This window comes from Gigantopelta aegis, chromosome 7 (genome assembly GCF_016097555.1).
Source record: "Gigantopelta aegis isolate Gae_Host chromosome 7, Gae_host_genome, whole genome shotgun sequence".
NCBI lineage: Eukaryota > Metazoa > Mollusca > Gastropoda > Neomphalida > Peltospiridae > Gigantopelta > Gigantopelta aegis.
In genome coordinates this window covers 30,919,797-30,945,557 of record NC_054705.1, presented here as the reverse complement: position 1 = coordinate 30,945,557, position 25,761 = coordinate 30,919,797, and the positions used below count along the sequence as shown (strand labels likewise).

The 25,761-nt window shown below is 36.4% G+C and overlaps 1 protein-coding gene across 5 annotated transcripts in view; it reads left to right on the top strand.

Annotated features, from left to right (window-relative positions):
• Positions 1–25,761, top strand: part of LOC121377386 (regulating synaptic membrane exocytosis protein 2-like) — a 120,664-nt gene that overhangs the window by 34,963 nt on the left and 59,940 nt on the right. For all 5 annotated transcript variants that reach the window (XM_041505367.1, XM_041505368.1, XM_041505365.1 and 2 more), the window contains exons 3-5: positions 13,891–13,938; positions 17,293–17,963; positions 20,970–21,742. In XM_041505367.1, the coding sequence (XP_041361301.1) occupies positions 13,891–13,938; positions 17,293–17,963; positions 20,970–21,742 (1,492 nt within the window). The remainder of the gene's footprint in view (positions 1–13,890; positions 13,939–17,292; positions 17,964–20,969; positions 21,743–25,761) is intronic.

The following is a 25,761-nucleotide window of genomic DNA, read 5'->3' as shown; positions in this document are numbered from 1 at the left end:
ATACATGTATGTACAATATATACAACCATTTAACAACATGGAGGGGGGATCATATAACAACAACTTTACTTCGCGACCAAGTGTCTAAATTACCACATATGTCAGATACCAAATAGCTGTAGTTCCTTTCTTTTGCTGCAAAAGAAGAAGCACAAACTGCATGACGTCTAAAACATCCAAACTGTTACCGAAGAATCATGTTTTGGAAATAAACCCACACAGGCTGATTACATCTGCAAATCCTTCTGCGTCCACTTGGAGATAGATAACAGTCGTTTGCTTGGAGAATTCGTAATTTGTAATTTGCTAAACTTCAAGCATGAATGAAGAATAATTCTGTTAGGTAACGGAACACACAATACATCATTACCGAGTTCTGGTGTATACACTGTGGCATGCTGTGCTTAGTCATGAACAAAAAACTTGTCACATCTGCTTCCACATTCTCCTGCTAGTGCATTTATGTTAGCTAATGACCGGCGTCGTGGTTAGGCCATTGGTCTACAGGCTGGTAGGTAATGGGTTCAGATCCCAGTCGAGGCATGGGATTTTTAATCCAGATACCGACTCCAAACCCTGAGTGAGTGCTCCACAAGGCTCAATGGGTAGGTGTAAACCACTTGCACCGACCAGTGATCCATAACTGGTTCAACAAAGGCCATGGTTTGTGCTGTCCTGCCTGTAATCATACAGTACAGGGTTTGATCATACAGTACAGGGTTTGATCATACAGGACAGGGTTTGATCATACAGTACAGGGTTTGATCATACAGTACAGGGTTTGATCTTACAGTACAGGGTTTGATCATACAGTACAGGGTTTGATCTTACAGTACAGGGTTTGATCTTACAGGACAGGGTTTGATCATACAGTACAGGGTTTGATCATACAGTACAGGGTTTGATCTTACAGGACAGGGTTTGATCTTACAGGACAGGGTTTGATCATACAGTACAGGGTTTGATCATACAGGACAGGGTTTGATCTTACAGTACAGGGTTTGATCATGATCATACAGGGTTTGACAGGGTTTGATCTTACAGTACAGGGATTGATCATACAGTACAGGGTTTGATCTTACAGTACAGGGTTTGATCATACAGTACAGGGTTTGATCTGATACAGTACAGGGTTTGATCTTACAGTACAGGGTTTGATCTTACAGTACAGGGTTTGATCTACAGGACACAGGGTTTGATCTTACAGTACAGGGTTTGATCTTACAGTACAGGGTTTGATCTACAGTACAGGGTTTGATCAGCACAGGGTTTGATCTTACAGTACAGGGTTTGATCTTACAGTACAGGGTTTGATCATACAGGACAGGGTTTGATCTTACAGTACAGGGTTTGATCATACAGTACAGGGTTTGATCATACAGTACAGGGTTTGATCTTACAGTACAGGGTTTGATCATACAGTACAGGGTTTGATCATACAGTACAGGGTTTGATCTTACAGTACAGGGTTTGATCTTACAGTACAGGGTTTGATCATACAGTACAGGGTTTGATCATACAGTACAGGGTTTGATCTTACAGGGGTTTGACAGGGTTTGATCAGTACAGTACAGGGTTTGATCATACAGTACAGGGTTTGATCATACAGTACAGGGTTTGATCATACAGTACAGGGTTTGATCTTACAGTACAGGGTTTGATCATACAGTACAGGGTTTGATCATACAGTACAGGGTTTGATCATACAGTACAGGGTTTGATCTTACAGTACAGGGTTTGATCTTACAGGACAGGGTTTGATCTTACAGGACAGGGTTTGATCTTACAGGACAGGGTTTGATCATACAGGACAGGGTTTGATCTTACAGTACAGGGTTTGATCATACAGTACAGGGTTTGATCTTACAGTACAGGGTTTGATCATACAGTACAGGGATTGATCTTACAGTACAGGGTTTGATCATACAGGACAGGGTTTGATCATACAGGACAGGGTTTGATCATACAGGACAGGGTTTGATCATACAGGACAGGGTTTGATCTTACAGTACAGGGTTTGATCTTACAGGACAGGGTTTGATCTTACAGTACAGGGTTTGATCTTACAGGACAGGGTTTGATCATACAGTACAGGGTTTGATCTTACAGGACAGGGTTTGATCTTACAGTACAGGGTTTGATCATACAGTACAGGGTTTGATCTTACAGTACAGGGTTTGATCATACAGTACAGGGTTTGATCTTACAGTACAGGGTTTGATCTTACAGTACAGGGTTTGATCATACAGTACAGGGTTTGATCTTACAGTACAGGGTTTGATCTTACAGTACAGGGTTTGATCATACAGTACAGGGTTTGATCATACAGTACAGGGTTTGATCATACAGTACAGGGTTTGATCATACAGTACAGGGTTTGATCATACAGTACAGGGTTTGATCATACAGTACAGGGTTTGATCTTACAGTACAGGGTTTGATCTTACAGGACAGGGTTTGATCTTACAGGACAGGGTTTGATCTTACAGTACAGGGTTTGATCACACAGGACAGGGTTTGATCTTACAGTACAGGGTTTGATCACACAGTACAGAGTTTGATGTTCTAAACAGCAGTTACTGCAAATTATTATCATTATGCATCACAATATCATTGTGTAAGGATGTGTATTTATTACATACCCATTTAATCTTACTAGTAATAAAAGCAAGTCTGTCCGTGCAGTAGAAACAAACATGTTGTACAAGTTCACCCGAATGACGTACTTTCCCTAGCCAGGAATGGCATCTGTCCCTAGCCAGGAATGACATATTTTCATAGCCAGGAATGGCATCATGTCCCTAGCCAGGAATGGCATCATGTCCCTAGCCAGGAATGGCATATTTTCATAGCCAAGACGCTCAGCGTTCCATCAATTCTATAAAATTCAATTTGTTTATAGTGCGCAAGATTTATACCACTCGACCGCTACACGGTATATCCCGTGGTATAATATTCTGCGCACTATAAACTTGTGCAATAAATAACATGGCAAATCAATTGGTATGACATAATGTGGTTCTGTCTATGTATTAAAATGTGTATTCAGGTTTGCAGGAAATGGAGAGAGGGTGCTGAAGTGGCCGTGCTCCCCATTTCAGCACCACAAAATGTACTTTTAAAAACAGCTGAAAATTGTCATCTAAAACAATGCTGTTTTGTTCTCCTAAAGCCATTTAAAGCTCAAATATAAGATAAAATAAAAGATATATACTGTATTGACACATCTGGTACGTGTCTTATGTCACTTGTATTGATTTCACAACTTACGTTGTATATTTGTTAAATTATATAGAGAATAACTAGTTAATGATGTTGGATATCTGCTAAGTTAAGAATGGGAAATTTTTCATTGGCCTGAATAGGATAAAGCAGATATCCGACGTCGTTAACTAGTTATTATCTTTATCCTGCAGACCATAAAAATTAAGGGGAAAAGCTATTATTTCTGTTATTTCAACCACATTGTATGATGACCTAGAGGTCAAACAAGCGATTTTGTAATGTAGGCTATGCGTGTGATGTCACATGATGTCAAAAGTCTTTGCTTTATCTGTAATCATATTCTGTCAATAGAAACGGTGGTTGCCGGATAAAACTATTCAACCTGAACGGAAGACGTAGCCCAGTGGTAAAGTGCTAACCTGATGCACGGTCGGTCTAGGATTGATTCCTGTCAGTAGGCCCATTGGGCCATTTCTCGTTCCAACCAGTGCTCCACAACTGGTGTTCCAAAGGCTGTGGTATCTACTATCTTATCTGTGTGATGCTGGATATAAAAGATCCCTTGCTGCTAATCACAAAGAGCAGCCCATTGTGTGGTGGCTCTGGGTTTCCTCTTTAATTATCTATGTGTCCGACACTAATTAAATGTGTTGTTAAATATAACATTACTTCCTTCCTTTATTAGTCCGCTATTGATCCAACTGGAAGGAACTAGGTTTCATCTCTGTCCCTCTGTCTGTCTGTCTGTCTGTTCTTCTTTCTGTCTGTCTGTCCTTCTGTCTGTCTGTCTGTCTTTCTGTCTCTGTCTGTTCTTCTGTCTGTCTGTCTGTCCTTCTGTCTGTCTGTCCTTCTGTCTCTCTGTCTGTTCTTCTGTCTGTCTGTCTGTCCTGTCTGTCCCTCTGTCTGTCTGTCTTTCTCTCTGTCTGTTCTTCTGTCTGTCTGTCCTTCTGTCTGTCTGTCCTTCTGTCTCTCTGTCTGTCTGTCCTTCTGTCTGTCTGTCTGTCCTTCTGTCTGTCTTTCTGTCTGTCTGTCTGTCCTTCTGTCTGTCTTTCTGTCTCTGTCTGTCTGTCTGTCCTTCTGTCTGTCTGTCCCTCTGTCTGTCTGTCCGCCTGTCTGTGTGTCTGTCTGTCTCTCTGTCTGTTCTTCTGTCTGTCTGTCTGTCCTTCTGTCTCTCTGTCTGTTCTGTCTGTCTGTCTGTCCTTCTGTTTGTCTGCCTGGCTGTCTGTCTGTCTGTCCATCCATCTGTCCCACCTTTAGAGCTGAAAATTTGTGTATGGCTTTATAATACATGTATACTATTTATTTTCATAACTATTTACCCAGTTTTGACAGAGTTATGGCCCTTGAACATAGGAGATACGAACATTTGTTTTCCAAACTTTGGTTTTGCAATGCCTCAAGATATTGATTTGACATTTTGTGTATAGCTTTTTCATGTTCTGTTGCAAATATAGTTAGACTTTCATGGCAATTTACTAATTTTTCACAGAGTTATGAGCCTTGAACTTAGGAGACATGAAAATCCGTTGGGCCCTGTATAAGGGACAGGTATTGCTTTAGCAGGACTCTCCGAATGCCTGTTTTACATAGAGGACTCTACCTTGCAGGGCATCTAGAATTTGTATCAAATTCACTAGCGATGGGATCAGTGATTTTATAAATTTTACTAGCCACGATTAAAAATTCACTAGCGATGGCATCAGTGATTTTATAAATTTTACTAGCCACGATTAAAAATTCACTAGCGATGGGATCAGTGATTTTATAAATTTTACTAGCCACGATTAAAAATTCACTAGCCCTACTTCACTTTAAGTCAATATAATTTTACTAAATAATAGTAATATTCAGATATGGTACCTAAAGAGGGAGACAGAGCTTAAAAACACTAACATTGGGGGTTGGGTGGGGCACAATGTTCATATTTACAAAACAGACTTACCTGCAACATTGGTCCCAAAAAGAGTTCACTAGCCGTCTGGCATGGCAATAGTAGTTATTTACTAGCCCAACATTGAATATCACTAGCCATGGGAGTGGGGCTACCATAATCTAGAAGCCCTGCCTTGTGGGGTCAGGATTTAGCTCAGTCTGTTGAGTGTTCACCTGAGGTGCTTGCATCGCAGGATCCAACCACCTCAGTGGATCCATTCAACTGACTGGCTTTTTTCTCATTCCTCAACTGGTATATAAAAGGCAATGGTATGTGCAATCTTGTCACCTCCCGCCTGTTACTAACTACGGTTGGACTGCTGGTGCTCCCTTGCACCTGCCAGTGCAGGCGGTCCTTCCTTCACCTCCCAAACTTTCCTGTCCTGGATGGAGGTGTGCGCTACAACAGTTTGCTCTGAATGTGCACTTTAACTCCTTTGGCTTTGGCATTGGCTTTGGCATTGGCATTGGCAATCCTGTCTGTGGGATGGTGCATATAAAAGATCCCTTGCTACTAATGGAAAAAAATGTAGCGGGTTTCCTTTCTAAGACTATATATCTGAATTACCAAATATTCATCCAATAGCTGATGATTAATAAATCAATTTATTATCCACATATTCAGGGAAATATAACCAGTAGGACCCACATGTGTCATAATGATTTCACGTGCACAGCAAATGACATAATATTGTGAAGCAATGTCATAACTTAATGCGGCTTCTCCAGTGTAAACACTTATCAAAATGATGTCATTTCGGAAAAATGACATCGTTTTGTGGTCTCTTTTTAGAGTTATGTTTGAAACGTTTTGACATGGTCCTAGCTTGCTTTTCATGAAAATAATATTTGGAATAATGTGAATAATAAAGAAATTATTACACTCGCATGTGAATCATACTGATTTTATGAAACTCGTGTCAGTATTCATGTATTACCCTTGCTCTCGCTCAGGTAATAAAATAATCATGACACTTGTTTCGTAAAATCAGTACGACACACAAGCTCGTATAATAATCGCTATGTACTCTAGTGGTGTTGTTAAACATAACAAACGTTTTTCAGGAATGAAGAGTTGCTTGGCAATTCCCCTATATGTAAATGCTAGTTGATAACAAACCTTGACTTGTGAAACTGCATACCTGCAAGCGTCCTTACACAAATCATTGGCTGGTAATGGACGCATGATGTAAACACGTATATCCCATTTTAGTTTAAATTTCCACACTGTTAAGTTGATCAGTTATTCTTCTGTGCTGTTCATAATATTACGAGATGGGGGTAGGGGGCAGCCTGTCTCTCCAACCCTCCCCCTGGTTCATTGGTGAAGCAAATCTTCGCAATTAGGCAAAACGAATGGCGATGTTTGGACAAAATGACTTGGCCTCGACCATCATTCTACTCATTTTATTAGTTGTAATCTATATTAAAATATGTAGTGGAAGGAAGGAAGGAAATGTTTCATTCAATGACGCACTCAACAATTATTATTATGCATATAAAAGATCCCTTGCTGCTAATCGAAAAGACTAGCCCATGAAGTGGCAACAGCGGCTTTCCTCCCTCAATATCTGTGTGGTCCTTAACCATATGTCTGATGCCATATAACAGTAAATAAAATGTGTTGAGTGTGTCATTAAATAAAACATTTCTTTCCATTGGGCTATTTCTTGATTCAGCCAGTGCATCATGACTGGTATATCAAAGGCCATGGTATGTGCTATCCTGTCTGTAGGATGGTGCATATATAAAAGATTCCTTCCTACTAATAGAAACATTACGTGAGTTTCCTCTCTAAGATTATATGTCCAACTTACCAAATGTTTGACATCCAATAGCCGATAATTAATAATTCAATGTGCTCTAGTGGTGTCGTTAAACAAAACAAACCTGTCTATTCATCATTCTCTAATTAAACCAACATAATCTTAATGCTCATTACGTTCCAACCAGTGTACCACAACTGCTCAAAGGCCATGGTATGTGCTTTCATGTCTGTGGGAAAGTGCATATAAAAGATCCCTTGCTGCATTAGGAAACAATATAGCGGGTTTCCTCTGATGACTACATGTCAGAATTACCAAATGTTTGACATCCAATAGCCCATGATTAATTAATTAATCAGTGTGCCCTAGTGGTGTCGTTAAACAAAAACAAACTTTAACTTTACTAGTCTGATTCCTGCTACATGTCAGAATTATCAAATGTTTGACAGCCAATAGCTGATGATCAATTAATCTGTGTGATCTAGTGGTGTCGTTAAACAATACTCCTTAAGCAGTGTGCTGGGGTGTCATTAAACAAACATTCCTTTCCTTTCCCTCTCTCTTTCTCTTTGTCTCCCTTTTTTTTGCAGTTGTGCTCTAATGCACCACAGAGTCAAAGCCTCAGTTGACAATTGTGATTTTTCTTTGTGCCGTTAATTATTCATTCTCTAATTATAAACCAACATAAACTTAATACTCCTTAAGCAATGTGCTGGGGTGTCATTAAACGAACATTCTATTCCTTTCCCTCTCTTTCTCTTTCTCTCCCTTTTTTCCCACAGATGTACTCTAATGCACTGCAAAGTCAAAGCCTCAGTTAACAATTGTGATTTTTCTTGGTGCCGTTAATTATTTATGGCCAGTGTGCAAGAATCCAATCAATACTGTGCAGTGTATACTGGCGGCTAGACTTGCTAAAGGCTCTATCATCAAATATTGCTTGGCATTTTTTATTATTTTTTATAAAGGGGCAGTCTCAAAATTGGATGATGTCCAAAAATATTTTGTTAATTTTTGTTGTGAAATTATGTAAAGGAAGGAAGAATATGGTTTATTTAATGATGCACTCAACACATTTTATTTATGGTTATATGGAAGGAAGGAAATGTTTTATTTAACAACGCACTTAACATATTTTATTTACAGTTATATGGCGTCGGATTATGTAAAGATTATACCTTGAAGTGACAAGACACTAGTTTTTAAACACTATAGTGTATTTTTCACTATTAAAGCCATTTTCAATTATTGAAATCGGACATTACTTAGTTTTATTGTTTAAATTAAAGTTTGTTTGTTTTGTTTAACAACACCACTAGAGCACTTTGATTTATTAATCATCAGCTGTTGGATGTCAAACATTTGGTAATTTTGACATGTAGTCTTAGATAGGAAAACTGCTACATTGTTCCATTAGTAGCAACGGATCTTCTTTTTTTTTACCATCTCACTGGCAGGATAGTACATACCATGGCTCTTGATATACCAGTCGGGATGCACTGGCTGCAACGAGAAATAGCCCAATGGGCCCACCAGCAGGGATTGATCCCAGACCGACCACACATCAAGCGAACACTTTATCACTGGCCTACATCCCACCCTTAGCTAAATTTCCATACATCAGAAGTGTTTTTGTTCATGCTTGTGTCTGTCATAATTCTAAAAACCCACAAACTCTCAAAAGTAACGGTTATAGAGATAAGGTTTAGATTATTTTAGAGAGTATTTCCACATTTCAACGTTGCATACAGTTGCATACTTTTTTTTTCACTCTACCGTAACTTTATCCAGATGTGTTCAGTGGCAGATCCAGAAAATACATTTAAGAGGGGGCCCCAATGACATGAGGTGGAATGCCAAGGGAACTTTGGAGGAGGTTTGGAGGCGAATCGTAAAAAATTAAAATTAATATATAATAAAATTATAACTATCGCAAAATTTAAGGGGGTGGGGGGCCCAGGCCCCTGCCCCCTACTAGATCCGCCTCTGGCGTTACAGTTCAAACTAAGGTGGGGGCGGGATGTATAGCCCAGTGGTAAAATGCTTGCTTGATGCGTGGTCAGTCTAGGATCCATTGGTGGGCCCATTGGGCTATTTCTCTTTCTAGCCAGTGCACCGTGGCTGGTATATTACAGGCCATGGTATGTGTTATCCTGTCTGTAGGATGGTGCATATAAAAGATCCATTGCTACTAATGGAAAAATGTAGCGGGTTTCTTGTCTAACATTATAGGTACATGTATATGTAAAAATTACCAAATGTTTGACATTCAATAGCGGATGATTAATAAATCGATGTGCTCTAGTGATATTGTTAAACCAAAAAACCTTGAATTATGCATGTACTAAAACCTTTGAATTTCGTTAATGAAGCACTTGGTGTAGGTGAGGGAAGTACAAGTTAAATGATAAATTATAATATGTCAGGTGGAATACATTCTATGTAACAGACGCTATGAACTAAGCTCCATTTCGACTGATTATTCACTTGAAAAGTCTACATCTCCATGTGGCTATAATGCCAGATCTAATTATCCAAGGGGAGTAACTGTGTTCTCTTTCACATTATCCGAAAACGGTCTCTGGAGACAAATTATTGAATAGTTAACAATTATAATAGACTTCCACTGTATGTGCCGGTATCTGGGGAGGCTGTTTATCACAAGAGGGGGTAACTGGGTAGTGTTGCAGAAGTTTTATTTCGTCCTCAGGGTCCTTTAATAAGTAGCTTGCATATTGGTGTTCAGGTATTTATTAACTACGACTTAACTGAGCAGATATGTTACAGACAATGCATGCTATGCATGAAGTTACAGACAGCATGTGTTACACATACAGTTCAATAAATGCAGTAGTTGTGTAATATTCAGGATATAATGTTACACTGACTTCTGCGGCATAAATGTTTAAAAAGACCATTCTGGATTACAGGGCTTCTGGAATTTTTATAAAATCTATTAGCCATGGGATCAATGATTTAAAAATATTACTAGCCACGATTAAAAATTCACTAACCCTACTTTACTTTAAGTTAATAAAATTTTACTAAATAATAGTAATAATGAGATATGTCATCTAAACACAGAGATGCAGCTTAAAAACACGAACATTGAGGGTTAGGGTGGGGAAAGAATATTCATATTTGAAAATAGACTTAATTGAAACATTTGCTTGCTCATTCAGAGCAAGCTGTTTTATTATCCACATGGTTCAACATAACTGGGTTAATAATAATCATATGAAGCACACACGTAATAACAAGTGTAATGACATAATTTTGGTAATTTTGGGAAACGACATCATAACATGACGTTGCTTCCCCTGTCCTAGCCCAGACTGTACATGTAAAATATATTGTCATTTTGTCTTCTTCTAGTAACTGTTGTGGTTGAATTTTTTTTTTAGATGGCCCTTGTTATTTATCAACAAATTTACAATAATAATATGGATAATAAAGAAATTATTGCACTCGCGTGTGTGTTGTGCTGATTTTACTAAACTCGTGCCAGAATTTATGTATTACCCTCGCTCTCGCTCGGGCAGTACAAAAATCCTGACATAAGTTTCGTGAAATCCGTATGACACACAAGCTTGTATAATAATCTCTATATAATCTGCCTGTAATGGGTGTAGGTGTCAACTTTCGCTGGCTCCTCTGTCTAGGACAGGATGCTTAAATGATGGTTAAAGTACATGTTCATTCGATGATGTGAATGTATGACCTCATGACTTACCAATTTCTCGTTCCAGTCAGGGCACCACGACTCGTATATCAAAGGCCGTGGTATGTACTATCCTGTTTGTGGGATGGTGCATATAAAAGATCCCTTGCTGCTAATCGAAAAGAGTAGCTCATGAAGTGGTGACAGCGGGTTTCCTCTATATATGTGTGGTCCTTAACCATATGCCTGATGCCATATAACCATAAATAAAATGTGTTGAGTGTGTCATTAAATAAAACATTTCCTTTCTTTCTTTCATGACTTGCCGGTAGTTAAGGTACTGCATTTATTTATGACGTACAACTTAGGTTGGTTGTGGGTTCAAATCCCACCCCATGTTAAAATTGTGTGTGTGGAACATGGGTAATTAGCATTTTTCATCAGAGAACTGTTAAAGCATGCATGTCATGGATACAACAATTGACTTTGCCAGACAGGATGTTCAAATGATGTAGTCTCAGATATGAATTACGCTTTCACCGTTGTCACAGGAAAATAATCTGCAAGGTTATGCATGAACGGCTTTGCGACTCACACAGTTTGCAAATGATTTGCAAATGATTTTTTCTGTTGTTCATACCCCAATGAACGTAAAAGAAATAACTGACAGTCCTTAATTGATTAAATCCATTTGTGTTTTCATAAATGTGTGTCCCCTTCACATACCAATCCAAAAGCCAATAAAACATAAAAAAAGATTTCATCTCTTCATCTCAACTTATTTTGGATCCAATTAAGGTTCAAGCACGCTGTCCTGCTATCTGGGCTGTCTGTCCAGGACAGTAGGTTAATTGTTAGTTGGTTAGTAGTTAGTGAGAGAGAAGAGGGTGTAGTGGCCTTACACCTACCCATTGAGCCCTTAAGAACTCGCTCTGGGTTGGAGCCGGTACCGGGCTGCGAACCTGTACCTACCAGCCTGTAGTCCGATGGCTTAACCACTACGCCACCGAGGCCGGTGATTTCATCTCTGGATCAGTGTCTGTTTGTACTAACTTAAATAAGTTTATACTAGCTTACGGCTCAAACAGTCAGGCAAAATAGTATATATACTTAATTTAACAATTGTCATTTCAATTTTATATTAACTTTTAACATTATCGTTAATTAATTAGATGTGTATTTATTTATATATATGCATTGTAATGTATTGATGAGTCTCGGTGGTGTTGTGGTTAAGCCATCGGACATGAGGCTGGTAGGTACAAGGTTCGCAGCCCGGTACTGGCTTTCACCCAGAGCGAATTTTAACGACTCAGTGGGTAGGTGTAAGATCACTACACCCTCTTCTCTCTCACTAACAACTAACAACTAACCCACTGTCCTGGACAGACAGCCCAGATAGCTGAGGTGTGTGCCCAGGACAGTGCTTGAACCTTAATTGGATATAAGCACGAAAATGAGTTGAAATATAAGTGGAATACACTGTGAAATGATCGGCAATCCAAATAAACATTCGTATTTGTATTTGTTCAACCAACCATCTATCCAAAATTTATCTACTACAGAAGACAAAAACTCATTTATTTCCTCCCTCCTTGATGCGCGGTGGGTCTGGGATCGATCCCCGTCAGTGGGCCCATTGGGCTATTTCTCACTCCAGCCAGTGCATTACAACTGGTGTATTAAAGGCTGTGGTATGTGTTATCCTGTCTGTGGGATGGTGCATATAAAAGATCCCTTGCTGCTAATCGGAAAGAGTAGCCCATGAAGTGGCGACAGCAGGTTTCCTCTCTCAATATCTGTGTGGTCCTTAACCATATGTGACGCCATATAACCATAAATAAAATGTGTTGAGTTTATTGTTAAATAAAACATTTCCTTCATTCCTTCCTTTTTATTTCTCCCTCCTTCCTTCCATCCATCCCTGCTTCAATCTGTCCATCTGTCTTTGATATATTTTTTGGGAAAGTAGGTGTAGTTAGAGATTATAATTTAAAGTTCTTACCTGGAAGCATGGCTTGGGGCTCCTTCACAATGGATGCAATGCGCGCATGTCCTGGGGTTCCTTCTCAATGGATGCAATGTGCACATGGCCTGGGGTTCCTTCACAATGGATGCAATGCGCGCATGGCCTGGGGCTCCTTCACAATGGATGCAATGTGCGCATGGCCTGGGGCTCCTTCACAATGGATGCAATGTGCAATTAAACATATTAAAAGTATTGCTGTGTTTTGGACATACAGTAAAACCGGTTTAAACCGGACCTTGAACAAACCGGAATCGTGTCAAAACCGGCCAAGTTTCATGGTCTCGAAGCTTTTAAATTCTAAAATGCTACCCTCTAAACACCAAATCTGTCTAAATATGGATTTATATTAAATCATCAACATAATCTGTTTTAAGACATGTTTCACTGTATTTATATACATATCATATTTATTAGGCCTATTACTATAGATATATATTTGTATTGAAATTTGAAGAGTGTCCCCGACATGATCTGTTTTAAGACATGTTTCACTGTATTTATATACATGTCATGTTTAGTAGGCCTATTACTATGGATATATATTTGTATTGAAATTTAAAGAGCATGCAAACCATTATTTTGATAAATTGATGGTATGTTTGATATTGTACAGTAAATATCTTACTGTAAATATCTTACTTATTGTTTTTTTTTTTATATGTTCATGCTAAAGATGAAATATAATAGTTTGTAAAAAGAATTAATAAATATTGGCTTAATACAATACAATACAATACAATACAATACAATACAATACAATACAATACAATACAATACAATACAATATAATAGATGCATGCAGCAGTTATTTGTGGCTGCTGCCTGCATTTTATAAATAAATTTGGAAAAAAACAATTGAGATATTCGGGCAAAATGAGCTGGCCTGAAACCTTTTCACTGTGTATTTCCATCATCCTACCCACACTATTAGTTGTAATCCATGTAAAAATGCTCCGTCATTCATTTGAAACCCTATATAGCTGTTTGGCAGTTATATGAATAAACATTGTTATTCAGTCAGACATTTTTACTTAATTCAGACAAAAATCAGCCTGCCCCCTTACAAAAATGGGAGCCCACATCCATTGTGGATGCTGTCATTGGTATAGATGTATATTTAACTCTTTTTTTATATATACAGCTGTTTCGCACGCGTTTCATTGCATCCATTGTGAATGAACCGTCAATCATCTTATTCTGTGACAAGTGACTTCTTTTGTGCTGTGTTTGTTTTGCTTCTTCTAAGCCATAAACCTGAACCAACTCTTGCTTTTCAGCCTGGTCTGTTCCCTGTTGGGGCACCGGGTTCTACTGCAGAACAGAAGGTCAGTACTGATGCATGTTAGGCCAGTGCAGTTTGTGTGTCTTTTTTTTTTTTTTTTTTTTTTTTTTTTTTTTCTCTTTTTTTTTTGGTGATTGGTCCCAACTATCCTTTTTTGTTAGTCATATAAATCACTGCATTTATTTTATTTATATTTTTTTCCGGTTCAAAAAATGTATCATTTTGTGTAATTGTGTTTTATTTTGTTGAAATAAATATGATTATGTTTTAGATCACTGCATTTTGTGTTTTAGTTGAATAGATCATGATAAATGCACAGTTTATAGACCACTGCATTATGTGTTTCAGTTGAATATATCAAAATAAGAATGCACAATATATAGGGCACTGCATTTTGTGTTTTAGTTGAATAGATCATAATCAATATACAGTTTATAGGCAACTGCATTTTATATAAATGCACAGCTTATAGATACAACAGTTTGTGTTTTAGTTGAATATATCACAATAAATGCACAATATACAGATAAGTTATTTTGTGATTTAGTTGAATAGATCATAATAAATGCACAATATATAGGCCACTGCATTTTGTGCTTTAGTTGAATAAATAATAAATGCACAACTTATAGACCACTGCATTTTGTGTCTTAGTGTTAAATAAATCATAATAAATGCACAACTTATAGACCACTGCATTTTGTGTCTTACTCTTGAATAAATCATAATACATGCACAACTTATAGACCACTGCATTTTGTGTCTTACTCTTGAATAAATCACAATAAATGCACAACTTATAGGCCACTGAATTTGTGTCTAGTGTTGAATAAATCATAATAAATGCACAACTTATAGACCACTGCATTTTGTGTCTAGTGTTGAATAAATCATAATAAATGCATAGCTTATAGATCACTGCATTTTGTGTCTAGTGTTGAATAAATCATAATAATGCACAACTTATAGACCACTGCATTTTGTGTCTAGTGTTGAATAAATCATAATAATGCACAACTTATAGACCACTGCATTTTGTGTAGTAGTGTTGAATAAATCATAATAATGCACAACTTATAGACCACTGCATTTTGTGTCGTAGTGTTGAATAAATCATACTAAATGCATAGCTTATAGACCACTGCATTTTGTGTCTTAGTGTTGGATAGTTTATAATTAGTAAGTGCATGCTTGTATCTTCTGCATTTTGGTATTTTTGTTAAATAAAATGAAATACATTCACTTTTCACAGCTAGCTCTGGGTGATCAGAAAATTTCACCAAATCATTTGTTTAAATGTACATTAAAAAATTTCTAATAAAATAAAAATTATTACATGAAATTTATTCGCCAAATTAAAACAAAATTCGCCAATTGTTTCTAAAATTCGCACTTGGCGAAGTTGGTCAGCGGCAGAGCTAGGCCTGCTTTTTACAAATCATAATAATTACACAGCTTACATGTACATGTGTGTATATATCACTGCATTTTGTCTTTTACTTTGCATGGTATGAAACTAAGCATTGTTTGGATCTCTGTATTAAGAGCTTATGCATGTTTTAGTTAATTTGGATTCAAGTAATTTAATGAGATTAATGAGGTTAATAAGTGAGTTTTCATTTTATATTAAATATGGATTGTATTGCATTAACAAAACAATTTTTAATCTGACAGTTAGTTTTGTTAGTTAACATTTTATTATGAACATATTTAAACTTTATATCAACTGATGGAGAATTTTATATTGAATCTACATGTACCTCCTAAGATCATATGATGCAGTTGTAAATGTTTTGTGTATAGTTTTTTTATTATTTAGAAGACACTGTTTTATTATGTATGGTTTCTATATATCACAGTAAAAAGTTTAGAATTAAACCTTTATTCATAAAGCAATGCAATATGTTCCTGATCTATTTCAGAATCCATGGGAAGATCTGTGTAAATAAATAAATATAAATATCAGCCATTCAGCCTAAAGCAAAATTTCAACAAATATTATTAAAAATAATTTTTGAAAAAATTAATTAGTATTAGTTAAAGGGACATTCCCGACTTTGCTGCAATTTTTAAGATGTTATTGACTAACAGATACTTTTTAACGATTGTAATTACATATCAAACATATTTTTCTGCATAAAATATTAGTGTCTGTATATTAAACGTGTTTCTGATCGTTCTAATATTTGTACTAGGTTAAATTTCATCTTATTTCCTAAAATATAGTTTTTTCGTACGTACGAAATTATTTGAAGACAAAATTCAGTTTGGGCTTCTTACAAATATTAAGACGACAAGAAACACATTGAATATACAGACACTGATATTCTAAACAAGAAAATGTATTTAATATGCAAGTTTAATCGTAGAAATATTTTATTAGTCGGAAACATCTTACAATGCAGCAAACTCAGGAATGTCCCTTTAAAGTCAAATTAGTGACTGTTATACATCAATAAATTCACTTTTTTTTTTTTTTTCTTCTTTTTTTTTTGTAATTACAAACAACACTTCTAGTTAGTTAAAAATACACAAAAATCAGTTTCTAACGTCCATTCCATGAACTGTTTTATGTAATGGCGTCCCATTTGACTTCTAGACAGCATCTTCTGAGGTTTATCGAAGGCTAATATTCTCTTTTTAACCATTAGACTACTGGATTAATTTTTGACAAAAACGACATTGAGTGGGTACATATTTATAATATTTACTCACTTTTTTTTTTTTAATGTACTACGATTCATATCCCAATATTTGGTGATTTTCGTTGTTGGTAAAACGATCAAATTTATTATCAAATTAACTTTCACAATCAACTATCGATCCCTGAAAATGACTGCAATGTGTCACCATTGTTGTCAAGCGAACATACTTGTCAAAAACCAGGTATTTTTCATTGAAAAACGAAAAACTAAAGATGCCATACTGTCAAATAATCTACTTCCTGTGAATGGTTAATATTTCCGGTGAGTGCCATGTGCAAAATGGTATGAAATATGAATTGGGGAGTTGTATACAGTGTACAGTATGTCAGCTTGTGTGACGTCGGGCGAGATATCTTGCCTGCAGTAGTCCGAAGGTTAAGGGACGTCATCCAATCAGAATGGAGTAGATCATATAACAGTCGGTGGGAACTTTGTAATTATACAAGTAGTAACGGGTGGCAGTATAAAAAATAGTGGTACAGCTTGAGGTTGCTGGACTCTCCTTTCAAATTCATTTATGAAGGACATGTTTGCAGATACAACAAATATAACCCACAACAAGCGCAAAAAAAGTGGTCGTACCATTTGCGCCACCCCTGAATAAATAAATAAATAAATAAATAAATAAATAAAGATTATAGATAAATAAATAAATAAATAAATAAATAATATTTTGTGATCTCGTTTTGCAGATAATATGGGCATGCAATTTGTGTCGGAAGAAACAGGAGCTGCTGGCGAAGACGGGAGCATGGTACCACGGCGGAATGGCCCGACCGGTCGCACTGGACGTCGGGGACACAGCTTCGGGCAGTGAGTCCGTGTCCAGCAAGAAGGACCCCAGTCCTCTCAACGAGAAGAAGCCCAAGCTGCTAGACAACAGTCAACGCTCGGAGAAAGAGAATATAGAAAAACTCGAAAAGGCCAACATAGTGAGGACTGGTAGCATGCAAGGGAGAGAACTGAAGCGTCAGTATTCTATGTCTGATGCCATGACAGACAAAAAGTCTGACATCAAGGATTTAACGCACCCCCAGGCTGGACCTGGCACTAGTGTAGACAGCAGGTTGATTTCCGAGCAGGAGAAACTACGCGAGCACGGGCAGCTGCCGGAGAGAGGGAGGGGCAAAGACCGGAGTCCTGCCAGGCACAGACACAGCAGTGAGAGCAGGATAACCGAGACAGACAGACGATACAACCGGGAGCTGGAAGGTCATGGTCATGACCGGCACGGCAGTCAGAGGTCACGTGATGTGTCGTCTGACCGACCTGCAGGGCAGCACAAGTCGGAGAGAAGTAAAAGGGAAGGGGAACAGCATAGAGAAGGCCCGGAGAGAAAAACTGATGGCAGAGAACGGCACAGGTGGGTGTTATTAAACTTTTATAATAGACAGCAGAAAATGGCACAGGGTGGTGTTATTAAAACTTTTATAATTGACAGAGAACGTCATAGGTTGGTGTTATTAAAACTTTTATAATTGACAGAGAACGTCACAGGTTGGTGTTATTAAACTTTTATAATGGACAGAGAACGTCATAGGTTGTTGTTATTAAAACTTTTATAATTGACAGAAAACATATAGGTTGGTGTTATTAAACTTTTATAAATAACACCAGAGAATGTCACAGGTTGGTATTATTAAAACTTTTATAATTGACAGAGAACGTCATAGGTTGGTGTTATTAAACTTTTATAATTGACAGAGACCGTCATAGGTTGGTGTTATTAAACTTTTATAATTGACAGAGAATGTCACAGGTTGGTATTATTAAAACTTTTATAATTGACAGAGAATGTCATAGGTTGGTGTTATTAAACTTTTATAATTGACAGAGAATGTCATAGGTTGGTGTTATTAAACTTTTATAATTGACAGAGAACGTCATAGGTTGGTGTTATTAAACTTTTATGATTGACAGAGAACGTCATAGGTTGGTGTTATTAAACTTTTATGATTGACAGAGAATGTCATAGGTTGATGTTATTAAACTTTTATGATTGACAGAGAACATCATAGGTTGGTATTATTAAACTTTTATAATAGACAGCATAGAACCTATAATTGACAGAGAACATCACAGGTTGGTGTTATTAAAACTTTTATAATAGACAGCAGAGAATGTCACAGCTTGGTGTTATTAAAACTTTTTATAATTGACAGAGAACATCACAGGTTGGTGTTATTAAAACTTTTTATAATTGACAGAGAACATCACAGGTTGGTGTTATTAAACTTTTATAATGAACAGAGAACATCTCAAGTTGGTGCTATTAAACTTTTATAATTGACAGAGAACATCACAAGTTGGTGCTATTAAACTTTTATAATTGACAGAGAACATCACAAGTTGGTGCTATTAAACTTTTATAATTGACAGAGAACATCACAAGTTGGTGCTATTAAACTTTTATAATTGACAGAGACCGTCATAGGTTGGTGTTATTAAACTTTTATAATTGACAGAGAATGTCACAGGTTGGTATTATTAAAACTTTTATAATTGACAGAGAATGTCATAGGTTGGTGTTATTAAACTTTTATAATTGACAGAGAATGTCATAGGTTGGTGTTATTAAACTTTTATAATTGACAGAGAACGTCATAGGTTGGTGTTATTAAACTTTTATGATTGACAGAGAACGTCATAGGTTGGTGTTATTAAACTTTTATGATTGACAGAGAATGTCATAGGTTGATGTTATTAAACTTTTATGATTGACAGAGAACATCATAGGTTGGTATTATTAAACTTTTATAATAGACAGCATAGAACCTATAATTGACAGAGAACATCACAGGTTGGTGTTATTAAAACTTTTATAATAGACAGCAGAGAATGTCACAGCTTGGTGTTATTAAAACTTTTTATAATTGACAGAGAACATCACAGGTTGGTGTTATTAAAACTTTTTATAATTGACAGAGAACATCACAGGTTGGTGTTATTAAACTTTTATAATGAACAGAGAACATCTCAAGTTGGTGCTATTAAACTTTTATAATTGACAGAGAACATCACAAGTTGGTGCTATTAAACTTTTATAATTGACAGAGAACATCACAAGTTGGTGCTATTAAACTTTTATAATTGACAGAGAACATCACAGGTTGGTGTTATTAAACTTTTATAATTGACAGAGAACATCACAAGTTTGTACTATTAAACTTTTATAATTGACAGAGAACATCACAGGTTGGTGCTATTAAACTTTTATAATTGACAGAGAACATCACAGGTTGGTGTTATTAAACTTTTATAATGAACAGAGAACATCTCAAGTTGGTGCTATTAAACTTTTATAATTGACAGAGAACATCACAAGCTGGTGCTATTAAACTTTTATAATTGACAGAGAACATCACAAGTTGGTGCTATGAAACTTTTATAATTGACAGAGAACATCACAAGTTGGTGCTATTAAACTTTTATAATTGACAGAGAACATCACAGGTTGGTGTTATTAAACTTTTATAATTGACACCAGAGAATGTCACAGGTTGGTATTATTAAACTTTTATAATAATGATATTAATATGCAGGAGTATGTGCATGAAGTTTTGCTTGGGGTGTAGACTGTCATTTTTAGGGGTATCGGGTCATGCTTCCCTGGAAAATACATTAAAAAAGAAAATTAGCTTGGAGAAAGGGGGTTTCGACCTTCAAAACCCTTAACCTGTGTACATGCCTGATATGACTTGAAAGAAAACTTTAGTTATAGCCTTCTATAGTCTGCCCCATCCTCCTACAAAAATGTTTTTTAGTAAATAATTATTTCTGTTTTGTTTGATGTCAGAAGAAAAGTAAAAGTGTTTTGAAAAAAAAAAAAAAAAAAAAAAAAAATTGTGTCCAATTTAGAAAACAATCGTCTCAAAAATAAATAACTTGTAGTAAATTCCATAGTATGGAAAAAGGTGTTCCCTGTAGGACGGACTACAGTAGTACAGTTGGTGTTTACAAAATATTCATATGGTTACTGAAACAGGTTTGTACATGATTTTAAACGCATACTGTCACAGATTTAAGGACCTTATTTCTCTAAAAATGGATAATAAATAAAAATTACATTAATTGTTGGAAACCAAATCTAGCTATCGCATCACCTTAACTGAACCATAATGGAGTGAAATCCATGTCAACCTTCTTGGCAATTTTAGTTTTTGAATTATGGACCATTGCCATAATTCAAATATTTTTACAAAATATCATTAATAAATGGAGTGTGGTGGTTATGAAGATGGTTGAATAAAGTACATTTAGGAACAAATCAAATTATTTTTGTTCCAGTAATACTTTGTTAGACCATTAAATAGGTCAGTGGTCTGTGTCAATATGCCTTTAATGTTGCATTCATTTTTTTTTTTTTCAGAGACAGTCGAGAACCTTCGCAGACAGGACATGAAAGACGCCATGACAGACCAGAAGACAGAGAGACATGTGAGAGACGCAGAGACGGAGGAAAGGACAGACGGAAGGACGGACAAGGTGATAGATACAGACAGCCAACCAATGGTCATAGGGAATACGCGGATGTTCACGACACAAGAGTGGAAATTCTCGAAGGTCGAGAACTTCGAAAGCTGGATATGCTAGACAGCAGGACTGAAATGCATGACCAGCACAACTTAGATATGCAAGGTGACGACCCCCACGTAGAAAGGCGGGGTAGTGGTCGTCACCATAGAGACCGCAGTCTCAAAGAACAACGGCGATCTCCTAGCAAGGAACGTGATACACATAGATACAAAGATATAGAAAATGTAGATTTTAAGGATACACAAATTCCACGCCATAGGATATTAATAGATCAAGCTAGTGATACACCAACCGCCTCGGAAGACTCTCGGGAAATGGACCGATTTAACGATGGTAAAAATAAGCAACATCTCGACCCAAGTTCCGCTGCCTCGAGGACATCGCGAAATAATCGCAAAAAATTGGAAAGTATGTTACGCAATGATTCGTTGAGTTCGGACCCTTCCGATTGTGTGCGCCCCCCTCCCCCAAAACCCCACAGGCATAAACGCGGCAAGAAGCAAAGACAGCATTCCATTAGTAGTTCGGACGATGATGTTAGATCGACGCCAGAGTGCTCAAGTTGTGAAGAGCAAGAAATTGAGAGTGAAAGTGTGAGCGAAAAAGGTAAATTGAAACATTATATTAAGCTTAATTTATTTGTAGATTAAATTTTATATTTATTGCACAGCTAGAATATTAAATTGTATTCAGCCCTCTATGTTAACTTTTCCATCTAGCGGCCAGATGGCGCCTACATCTATTTTTTTTATGTGGATAGTATGATAGTTTTATTCACCAGATGAAATTGGCCACAATGTAGAGGGCTGGAATTATATATTAGTCATATTATATTTGCATATAAGATTCTGTATTTATAGCACAGGTTGAATATCCACATTTTTAAGTAAATGTGTTTTAGTGTTTTAAAAACTAAATGCATTTGAAACTGAAGTTTGGAAAGGAATCCTAAACTGAAATGTGTGGGTGGGTAAGTGTTGAAGTTAAACAAAGCACATTGTGGCAAATGCTATTAGTGTGCAGCCAGAATTGTTTTATTTCATTAAAATGTAGCAGTATTGACCATTCTAACTCAGGGATTGAAATTCACAGGGTGAAGGCAGTAATCAATTTCACAAACAGCTTTTGCTTTCCATCTTATTTTGTTATATCAGATAACAGATATATCCAGAATTCTTAATTTTAGGAGTAATTATAATAATTTTTAAAGTTCCTAGCTGGCAAAGAAACAGTCTCCTAGCTGGCAAAGAAACGGTCTCCTAGCTGGCAAAGAAACGGTCTCCTAGCTGGCAAAGAAACGGTCTCCTAGCTGGCAATGAAACGGTCTCCTAGCTGATAATGAAACAGTCTCCTGGCTGGCAATGAAACGGCCTCCTAGCTGACAATGAAACTGTCTCCTAGCTGACAATGAAACAGTTATTATCAAGTTTGTGTTTCAAATGAACATTATTTCATAAATGATATAAATTTGATAATAACATTAACTGGTGGTATTGAATATTCAATATTACCCCAGCAATTTTTCTCTCCAAAAACCTTTTATTTTTTGTATAAATTTAAAAAAAAACATTTTACTCATTATTCTGAATATTACTACTGGGGTTTTTGTTTCACTTTTACAGAATATATATTTTTTTTTTAAAGAAAAAGTTTTATTTAAAAAAAATCTACATAAATATATGTATTAAATACTTCCTCTTTTTTACAATTTTATTAGTGAAAAAAACAAGCATAAATAAAAGTCTTTAAACTACTAAATACTTTATAAGATCATTTTATATGTTTAACAATGTGTAATGCTTTAAACTGCTGTACAACATTTTGTAGGTTTTTCTGTTTGTGATGGTCTCGTATATATAGATCTAACTGGCTTATTGATCAGTAAGCACTAAATCGACCAATAATATCATATGGTACATTACACCAATGAGTGGTATTATCCCTGTTATCAGTGACCGCTGGACTAGCAAATTCGATTGGACACATTATCAAACAGAATTTGTCAGATTAGTAGCAAAAGAAATGTAGAAATCTGTCCTTAAATATCTACCACAACAGATAACGTAGTTCACTATAAATAGATGGATTGTATATGTCTAATATTACAGGACTTAAATACATGTACCTAACATTTTGTGTATGTCTTAATAAAGACCAGACATTCATTCATCTGTCCTTTCATTCATCCTTCTGTTCTTTGTTTTTATCATTTGATCAATCCATAGTCTGTCCATCCATCCTTCTATCCATCCATCCACCCATCCATCGGTCTGTTCATCCCTCTGTCCATCCATCCTTCCATTCATCCATCATCCATCCATCCATCCATTCATCCATCCACTATCTATCCATAGTTTATTTTATCCTATCCTATCCTATCCATCCATCCATCATCCATCCATCCATCCATTAATCCATCCATCCATGCATCCTTCATCCATCCATTCATCGATTCATGCATTCATCACCCATCATCAATCCATAGTTTATTCTGTCCTATCTATCCATCCACCCATAGTCTATCCTATCTTTCCATCCATCCATCATCCATCCATAGTTTATTCTGTCCGATCTATCCATCCACCCATAGTCTATCCTATCTTTCCATCCATCCATCATCCATCCATAGTTTATTCTGTCCTATCTCATCCATCCATCCATCCATCCATCCATCCATCCATCCATCCATCCATCCATCCATCCATCCATCTATCCACAGTCTATTCCATTCATTCATCCACACAGTCTGTCCATCCTTCAATCCATCTGTCATCCATCATACTACCGGTCTATCCCATCCCCATCCCCATCCCCATCCCCATCCCTATCCTCATTTTTTTCTTTCTTTTTTCTTTTGGTACCTCCCACCCTCCTAAAAACATAGGGTTATAATTAAATTTTATTTGCGTCTATACACTTTACGGCAATCTGATTTGTCCAGAGGTACTTACTTTTTTTCATTCACGCCTACTACCCCACCCCCCACCCACTAACTCGCACTACTTTTGTGCAACAAGCCGGATTATTCTGGCAATCATATTTAGATATTTTGAAGAAAACTAAAAGCAAAAATAAAAATGTATACGATAAATTAATGGAAAATGCTACAGCAGAGTAGACATATGGATCTATATGCATTGATTTAAAAAAAAAACCCAAAAAAACCCACCCCTCTTCGCTAATCATGAAATGAGACTCGGTCGTTAGCCAAAGAAATCATGTAGGAAACTTCACGCCTATAACATACTTGTAAGCAATGTTCTACAGCTGTTGGCGAAAATTAAATGGTTCCTCCAACAGCATAAATGTTAGACACGTTCCCTTCATTCACTTGCGGTCAATTTTTAATTATATGGAATATTTTTCATTAATTTTTTCAGTTTGTTTAAAAAAATGGATACTGATATTGAACCCTCTCTGTCTCCCTCGTAATATGATTTAGATTTTATACCAACACTTTATCATTCCATAATAATTAAATTTTCATTATATTTATTACAATTTACTGTCAACCCATTGTAGCTATGGGAGTTTGTTCATTTCTTGATGAACATAAAAATAATGTTGTCAAAGAAAGTCATATCTGATGACGTCACCGTACATTGGTACACTTTGTCTTATTGACCATTATTGTACACCGTAAGAACTTTTTTCTTTTTTTCATTGCCCTAAAATACATTGGTAGTGTTAGGATTAGGGACTCCTAATTCATCACCTTACAAAATAAGTGCTCAAACACTATACTAATAGTACATTATACTAATAAAGTATGTTTCAATTTTAATAAAAAGGATTTAATTGTTTGTTATTTCTTTTATGTTTATCAGGGTGTGAAAACAACAAAAAATCATCTGCAAACTTATATGAGAACGGCTTCTCCAAGTCAGAGTTTGCAGATGATTTTTTTTGTTCATACCCCGATGAACATAAAAAACAACAACAGACAATCCTAAAATAATACAAGAAACATAACATTTATTAAGATATTCAATGTTGAAGACTTAAAACAAAGGCGTGGATAAAAACATAAGATTTATGTTTCTAAACACTTCTAATGCTTGGCACACACCTACCGATTAACACAGACTTGACTATCGAGTCAGCAGTAGTCTGAAAATGTGCACATGCACACACCACTCGACACGACTGTCTAATCGGGGCAACACTGGAGATTAGACACGACGGTCATGTCTTTACCCTGCACACACCTACCGATTAACGCCGACATGACTGTCGAGTCAACATTAATCTGTAGGTGTCTGCCAAGCATAAAATTCAACAATTCTGGATATATCTGAAATACTGTCAAAACCAGGAAAGAAAGCTAAGATGTTTATGAAGTTGATTATCAAAAAGCATTTTGTGTACTTTGGGCAGCATTTTGTGTCTGCCTCCTGTCAGTTTCAAACTTAGTGTCAGTGGTAGGTGATGGATTAAAGTAAGCCAGTTTGTAATATACTAAGACACATTAATAACACAATGGGTATTTCACCGATATTTTCTTATATATAAAAATATTATGGTATATATTAAGCATGCGGATAAATGACATATTGGTAACAACTGTAAGTGAAAGAAGATATTGTTCAAATTGGGGGTTGGGTGGGGTGGGGCGTGGAATAGAA